Genomic DNA, 8,453 nt, shown 5'->3' on the forward strand with positions numbered 1-8,453 from the left:
CTGGTTTAGGTTTAGTTCAGTCCTGTTCTAGTCTTGATTTAGTCCTGGTTTAGTCTTGGTTCAGTCCTGATGTAGTTCTGGTTTAGACCTGGTCTGGTCCTGGTTTTAGTCCTGGTTTAGACCTGATTTAGTCCTGGTTTATTCCTGGTTTTGTCTTGGTTTGGTTCAGTCTTGGTGTAGTCCTGATTTAATCCTGGCTTAGACCTAGTTTAGTCCTTGTTCAGTCCTAGTTTAGTCTTGGTTCAGTTCTGGTGTAGTCCTGGTTTAGACCTAGTCTAGTCCTGGTTTTCGTCAGCATTTCTGGTGGTGGTGGTGGGGGGGGGGTCTCCATGGAGAAGTTAGGTTAAGCACTTGTCTGGAATGTTCCGCAGCATGACGCTTCTATCTTGCATTAAAATACTTAAAAACATGCAAAACATGCACTCCTACACAGATCTGACGTGTAACTTGGCCCGGTTGCGTGCCTTGTTTGTCTCCATAGAGATATTTTATATAAGCTTAATGCCATGCTGTGGAACATTACAGGCGAGCAATAACATCTCCATGGAAACATGCAGGTGGCAGACGTTCCACCAGGGAAGTTACTTAATCGTAATAAAAAGATTATTTCACTATCGAGGACCACGCCAACAACGACATAGTGCGAAGAAGTTTATTGATAATGTACGAAGCGAGGCAGAGATGTCTGGGCTGAGACTCTGGGCTGAGACTCTGGGCTGAGACTCTGGGTGGGGGCTCCGTCTCAATCTACAATTGGCCCAGTTAGAACGGGACCCCCCCTCTGTAGGCGTCTTATGACTGAAAGACAAAATAGGGGATGGGAGGGTGGGGTCGAGTTCGCGGAGACAAACTGGGATGATGGGAAAGGCTGCTACATACAGGAGGCTTCTGGGAAATTGGAGGCGTGGTCGAGGTGGTTGTGGTTCACTGGTGAGAGGAGAGGGCGGCTGAGGCGTCGTCCTGCTCCTGAATCTCACTTAATCATATTAACTACATTTGAAAAAAAACTGAACCAAAATAAGACTAGACTTTTTCTCTGTTTTGTTCGTCTAAAAAACCCTGTTCATAATAAAGCCTGTTTCCAGACTGGCTCCTGTAACCGCAGCATCAGGAGCTGAACTCTGAACCTTAAAGACACTGAACCTTTACACATTCACCTCCATGAGTTTATAAACTCTTTTCACCGCTCTGAGACCAGAGTGGAGTTTAACCTGCCTCAGGTCAGACTGATCTGTGCGTCTCTGAAGTGAGTTCACGTTCTGAATGTGGAACAGTTCTCACTGAAACAGAGAACGTCAACATGTTTATCTGAATCTGACTGGCTGAAGTCAAACTTTTGCTCAGTCCTGTTGAGAGGAAAGCTCAGACATCTCCTCTGTCCACAAATGCACAAAGTTCCCTCTGATTCATTTGGACACCTCGTTTAGGCTCCGCCCCAAATCTCACTGTAACGTGTGCGACGTGATTGGTCCGTCCGCTGAACCACACAGCGGGAGCCAACACTGATCCTCATGAGTTTGTGAGCTCACAAACATTGTGAGAATCCATCTTGTTTTGAAAAGTTAGTGGAGTTTTATCATCATGTTAAAACGAACAACTAGCATGCTAACAGTGCATGTTTATAATTAGATAAAGACAGGACACAGCGGACTTATTTTGACCTTAAATATTTGTACTGGGGTAAAACACTTTTACTCAAATACATGAAGAAATCAGGTCCAGGCCTTTTAAACCCTCTCAGTCTCTGTCTCTTTGGTTGATGCATGTGTGTGTTGCTCAGAGGCACAAAGCTGCACGGTTTTGAGTGTTTTTATCCTACATTTTGCCCTCCCCCCCGAGCATGTGTGTGTGTGTGTGTGTGTGTGTGTTTGTGTGTGTGTTTGTTTGTGCACCTGACCCAAACTTTTGACCCAAATTACCCTGAACGTGGCGTCACACACTGCCCCCTGCAGGTCGTTCTGGATCACAGAGTGTCACGAAGCGTCCAACCAAACCCTGCACCGACCCGACGACATGTGAGTGACAGACAGAGAGAGAGAGAGAGAGAGAGAAAGAAAAAGAGGAGGAGAGAGATAAAAAGCAGTGAGAGAGAGAGAGGAGAGACAGACATAGAGACAGAGAGAGAAAGAAAAAGAGAGAGAAGCAAAATTATTAAAACATTTCTCTGATTCTTGTGTTTTAAATGAGTTTGTTGTGGACAGTAGTTTGCACGTAGCTGTTAGTCTTTGAACTCTGAATATTTAATTGTTTTTGGAAAATTCATTGGGAAAATGAATGTAAAATGTACTTCTGGAACCAGTGGGCTGTGGGGCTTTTGTGTTGAGCTGCTTTAAAGGTTGTATGGAGGATTTTTTTTTTGTTTTAAATTGTCAATGATAGATTATAGAGATGCAGTCGCCTTGTAATTATGATGACCAAAAAAAGAGAATAAAAATTCATCAACTCTGGACGTGGTGGGGCTAAACATTTGCCAATAGATAACGACACTGCCTCGTTATCTGTGAGCTGACAGGCTGTCAATCAAACTCCCTACGTTTCTAGTGTAACTGACTTGCCTGCGCCGCCGGTACGTGGTTTACGTACGACTGTCACGCAGTCCACAGACGCAAGACGCACAGACGCTGTTTACTCCACCAACGCAACAGTTCTTAGCGGCTTTTTTTGACCTATATCTTCCTCGCAGTTCGCACAAAGTTTGTTGCAATGGCGACAAGAATCCAGGAGCAGTTCGCCGCAAAAGAAAGTCCGTTTTTGAGGTCGCTGAAAGAAGAAGACAAGGGGAAAAGCAGCGAAGCCAAACTAAGGTGATTCTTGAAGATTCATTCCAGCGATGGCGCGCAACTGAAGCAGACGCAGGGTCTAAAGACTGATGCACTGGTCCACAAATTACTCCTGGACAGGAAACTTCTGCTTATTATGAAAACGTACTTTATTTCCAAGAGCTACACAAACGTTTTTCAGGACACGAAAGCGATATCCTATGTCTGAAAACGTAATTTTCAAGGCAAAGAAAGAGTCCGCTTGCTGCTGCGTGTTGTAGTAGTAGCTTGTTCATTCGCACGGAATCTCCGCGCACCGCTCCTCTCTCCTCTCTCCTCTCCCCGCTGCCCGTTCCGCTCTTCTCCCTGCTCCTCACTTCTTTTCCGTGCACGAAATAGTCGCGCACCCGCTCCCCCCGCTCCTCACTTCTCCGTCTTGCCTAACCAACACTGTAGTTAGTTGTTTACAAGTCATGTGCAGCGGCTGTAAACAAACCTGTTTGTGGCGTAAGGAGGAGGAGGGAGGAGGTGTTTCTACGTAGGAGCTGTAGGGGAGGGGGGTGGTTTCACACATGCGCAACATTTGAAAAAGGACAAACAGTCGCTGGATTTCTCGTTCCTTGGAAAATCCTCTATACAACCTTTAAAGCTGTGTTCAGACTGCGGCATCGAGGCGTCCAGTTTACCTGTAAAGTCTACATGGACGTGCGTCTAGGGCGTCCTGTTTTTTTGCGGCACATCTACAGGCGTCACCACGGCGAGAATCTGGCGTCAACGTGGCGCCCTGGACACTGGACCAGGAAGTCAGCGTCACAAGTTGAAAAAGCAGAACGTTTGGCGTCGGTCACTCCCTGTCAGCCAATCACGGGCGACTATCCAGTGACAAAGCAACATTATTATCCAGAAGAAGGAGAAGAAAGACAAAGACCCGAGAGCCACAAAAACCAGAACAAGAAACTCTACGCCGTGTCATTAGTGGAGTGTAAATAGAAACACGCCGCAACTGCCGAGCCGATCACTTCTGCTGATGGTTTCATGTCATAAATACACTAAAGTCACTCTCTTGACTGGGAAAACAAGGCTCACAGACCACAACAACGGGACTAGTGTCAAGTATTTTCTTCCACGGCGTCCAAGAAGTGCGTCAGGAGCGTTTGAACTCAGATGCAAAGGCTCCAATTAGAAGCATCCGGCTCGTTTTTTGACACCGCGGTCTGAACGCAGCTTAACTTTTCTGGTGGAGGGTTCAACACCTGCTTGTTTCCATGGAGACATCATTACTTTAAAGGTTGTATAGAAGATTTTCCAAGGAAAGAGAAATGCAGCGACTGTTTGTCCTTTTTTAAATGTTGCGCTTCGCACCTTTTCCCCTTCACTTCTTCTTTCAGCAACGTCAAAAACTGACTTTCTTTTGCAGCGAACCGGTCGTGAATTCTTCTCTGCCATTAAAACAAAATTTGTGCAAACTGAGAGCTACAGTTCAAAAAAGACGCCAAGAACCGCTAAACATGAACCGCGAACATAAACCACACAATCCCAGAATCCTAGAAACGTAGGGAATTTGATTGACAACCTAACAGCCAATAGATAAAGAGGTAGCCTTGTTATCTATTGGCTGAGGTTTATCTGCCCTCACTACATTCACAGTTGATGGATTTTTCTTTTTTTTTGGTCATCATAATTACAAGGCTGCTTCTTCTTTATAATTCTATTTTGAACTTTCATTGACAATTTGAAAAAATATTTTTAAAAATCCTCCATACAACCTTTAACCAGGACTGAACCAGGACTAAACCAGGGATGAACCAGGTCTAAACCAGGTCTAAACCAGGACTAAACCAGGTCTAAAGAACCACTTAAGAGTCCCATGTTACTCTATTTTCTGATTTGTTTTAATGTAGTTTCCTCGTCACAAACAAACCTGAAGTTGTGTTTTTTTTTTGTTTCATTCACACACGTTTAACCCTGCAGATTTAGGCTGAAAACACTCTCTTCCACCTTGTGATGTCATGCGGTGTTACAGGAAGTGCTCCACTGTGTTTTTAAACTCCACACACCTTCATTTTCTAGAATCATTTGGATCATTTCAGCTCTGGAATTCCCGATCTTTACTTGAACTAAAGTTAAAAGGAGCTGTTCACTTGAAAAAAAAACTACCACTTCATGACATCACGAGGTGGAACACAGCGTTTTGAGCTTTGGAGATGTAAACAGACTAATAATAAAGAGTGAATGAAACAAAACACAACTCCAGCTGTGTTTTCTTGTTTTTCTGAGGAGGTAATAACATTAGAACGCGACTCAAACCTACTGAACTTTTAACTATGACGTAACAAATTCTGATCGTTTTTGAACCGAAACTGAACTCTGAAAAGCTGAAACGTCACGAGTCTCGTCACGTTTCTGATGGTCGTGGTTTGAAAGACGGGAGGCTGTAAACGTGGCCTTATTAAGCCGGATCAGTCACTGCGTCTGACTTTTCCGTTTTAGCCAAAGGGGGCGTGGCCTCTGCATTATTAATACAACCATGAGTCAGGACACAGCTTCAGGTTACCAGCTCTTCAACTCTCTCTCTCTTTCTCTCTTTCTCCATCTCTCTGTTTCTCTCTTTCTCTCTTTCCCTCTTTCTGTCTATCTTTCCCCCTTCTCTATCTATTGTTCTCCTTCTTTTTTTCTCTCTCTCTTTGTGTCCGTCTCTCTCTTTCTCTCTCTCTTTCACCGTTTTTTTCCTTTATTCTCTCTTTCTTTGTCTTTCTTTCTAACTCTCTCTCCCTCTCTCTTTCTGTCTCTCCTCTCTCCTCTCTCTTCTTCTCTCCCTCTCTCTCTCTTTCTCTTCTTTCTTCTGACTATCTCCCCCCTCTCTCTTCTCTTTCTTTCTAACTCTCTCTCTTTCTCTCTCTTTCTTTCTAACTCCCTCTCTCTCTTTCTCTCTCTTTCTTTCTAACTCCCTCTCTCTCTTTCTCTATCTTTCTTTCTAACTATCTCCCCCCTCGCTCTTTCTCTTTCTTTCTCTCCCTCTTACCCCCTTCTCTGTCTCTCGTCTTCTTTTTCTTTCTCCTCCCTCTTTTATCCAACCTCCCCTCTCTCTTTCTATGACTTTCTCTCTAACTCTCTCTCCCTTTCTCTCCTCTCTTTCTTTCTCCTCTTCCCAATCTTTCTCGTTCTCTCTTCCTCCCTTTCTTTTTCTCTCTCCCTCTCTCTTTCTTTGTCTTTCTTTCTAACTCTCTCCCCTCTCTCTCTTTCTAACTTCTCTCTTTCTCTCTTTTTTCTAACTCTCTCTCTTCTTTTTTTTCTAACTCTCTCTCTTTCTCTGTCTTTCTCTCTTCCCCTCTCTTTCTCCCACCCTTTCTCTCTTTCCTTCTCTTCTCTCTGTCTCTCCCCATCTCCCACTTTCTGTCTATCTTTCCCCCTTCTCTATCTATTGTTCTCCTTCTTTTTTTCTCTCTCTCTTTGTGTCCGTCTCTCTTTTCTTTCTCTCTCTCTTTCACCATTTTTTTCCTTTATTCTCTCTCCCCCTCTCTCTTTCTTTCTAACTCTCTCTCTCTCTTTCTTTCTTTCTTTCTAACTATCTCCCCCCTCGCTCTTTCTCTTTCTCTTCTCCCTCTTACCCCTTCTCTGTCTCTCGTCTTCTTTTTCTTTCTCCCTCCCTCTTTTATCCAACCTCCCCTCTCTCTTTCTATGACTTTCTCTCTAACTCTCTCTCCCTTTCTCTCCCTCTCTTTCTTTCCCTCTTCCCGATCTTTCTCGTTCTCTCTCCCTCCCTTTCTGTTTTTCTCTCTCCCTCTCTCTTTCTTTGTCTTTCTTTCTAACTCTCTCCCCCCTCTCTTTCTTTCTAACTCTCTTTCTCTTTTTTTCTAACTCTCTCTCTTTCTCTCTTTCTCTCTCCCCCTCTCTCTCTTTCTCTTTCTTTCTAACTCTCTCTCACTCTCTCTCTTCTTTTCTAACTCTCTCTCTCCCTCTCTCTCTTTCTTCTAACTCTTCTTTCCTTTCTTTCTAACTCCTCTCTCTCTTCTCTCTCTTCTTCTAATGCTCTCTTCTTTCTAACTCCCTCTCTCTCTTCTCTATCTTTCTTTCTAACTATCTCCCCCCTCGCTCTTTCTCTTTTTTTCTAATTCTCTCTCTTTCTCTGTCTTTCTCTCTTCCCCCTCTCTTTCTCCCACCCTTTCTCTCTTTCCTTCTCTTCTCTCTGTCTCTCCCCATCTCCCACTTTCTGTCTATCTTTCCCCCTTCTCTATCTATTGTTCTCCTTCTTTTTTTCTCTCTCTCTTTGTGTCCGTCTCTCTCTTTCTTTCTCTCTCTCTTTCACCGTTTTTTCCTTTATCTCTCTTCTTTCTTCTCTTCTCTTCTCTCTCTTTCTTTCTAACTTCTCTCTCTCTCTCTTTCTAACTCTCTCTCTTTCTCTCTTTCTCTTCTCTTCTCTTTCTAACTTCTCCTCCTCTCTTTCTCTTTCTTTCTAACTCTCTCTCTCTTTCTCTGTCTTTCTCTCTCCCCCCTCTCTTTCTCCCACCCTTTCTCTCCCTCTTACCCCCTTCTCTGTCTCTCGTCTTCTTTTTCTTTCTCCCTCCCTCTTTTATCCAACCTCCCCTCTCTCTTTCTATGACTTTCTCTCTAACTCTCCCTCCCTTTCTCTCTCTCCCTCTCTTTCTTTCCCTCTTCCCGATCTTTCTCGTTCTCTCTCTCTCTTCTTTTCTATCTTTCTTTCTAACTTTCTCCCTCTTTTCCTTTCATTCTCTCAATCTTTCTCCCTCCCCTTCTCTCTTTCCCTCCTTTTTTCTCTCTCCCTTCTCTCTTTCTTTCCATCGCTCTCTTTCTCTCTCTCTCTTTCCACGTTTTCTCCTTTTATCTCTCTCTCTCATCCATCTCCCTTCCCCTCTTTCTTTCTAACTTTCTCTCCCGTCTCTCTTCATTTCTTTCTCTCGCTCCCTCCTTTCTGTCTTTCTTTCTAACTCTCCCTCCCTCTTTTTTTTTCTCTCTCTCTCTCTTTCCTTCTCTTCTCTCTGTCTCTCCCCATCTCCCTCTTTCTGTCTCTCTTTCCCCCTTCTCTATCAATCTCTCTTCTCCCTCCCCCTCCCTCTCTCTTCCTCTCTCTCTCCCTCCCTTTCTGTCTTTCTCTCTAAATCTCCCTCCTTCATCTTTCCATCTCTCTCTCTCTCCTTCCCTCTTTCTCCCTCTTTCTCTCCCCCTCCCTCTCTCGCTTTCCCTCCTATCTCCTCATCTCTCTCTCCGTGCCTCTTTCTTTTTCCTTCTCTTAATCTCTCCTTTCTTTTTTTTCTTTCAGGTCCAACGTCAACTACATCCCTCCGCCACAAGAGGTAACAATCGTTTTTTTTTTGTGTGTCTTTCTTCAGCTTTGACCTTTAAAAGATAAAAACAAACACAAAAACACACAAACACACAAAGGATTTTTCAGTATAAAGTGAACTGGAGCCAGAGTGGATGGATCCCGAAGCTCGTCCGTGCTCACTTCCTGCGTCTGTGTCCGTTTTTCCGGGCTAAAACACAGAGTCACGGTCACACAGAGAGAGGAGCTGAGCGCGATCGTGTTGCTCTCGCGGTTTATAAACTGAACACTCGATCTCGTCCTGACACACGCTCCTCTAGAGTTTCACGTGTCGAGGCAAAAATACAGGAAGTGCGCGTTGATTTTGAACGACGGAGCCAAAAATGTGAAACGGCCTATAACTTAAAAACATT

The 8,453-nt window shown here is 44.1% G+C and overlaps 1 protein-coding gene across 1 annotated transcript in view; it reads left to right on the plus strand.

Annotated features, from left to right (window-relative positions):
* Positions 1 to 8,453, plus strand: part of jam2a (junctional adhesion molecule 2a) — a 65,061-nt gene that overhangs the window by 50,501 nt on the left and 6,107 nt on the right. The window contains exon 9 of the mRNA XM_020931528.2: positions 8,038 to 8,071. Coding sequence (XP_020787187.1) covers positions 8,038 to 8,071 — 34 coding nt within the window. The remainder of the gene's footprint in view (positions 1 to 8,037; positions 8,072 to 8,453) is intronic.

This window comes from Boleophthalmus pectinirostris, unplaced genomic scaffold, assembly GCF_026225935.1.
Source record: "Boleophthalmus pectinirostris isolate CB_2022bp ecotype Guang Dong unplaced genomic scaffold, ASM2622593v1 HiC_scaffold_11, whole genome shotgun sequence".
In the NCBI taxonomy this organism is placed as follows: domain Eukaryota; kingdom Metazoa; phylum Chordata; class Actinopteri; order Gobiiformes; family Gobiidae; genus Boleophthalmus; species Boleophthalmus pectinirostris.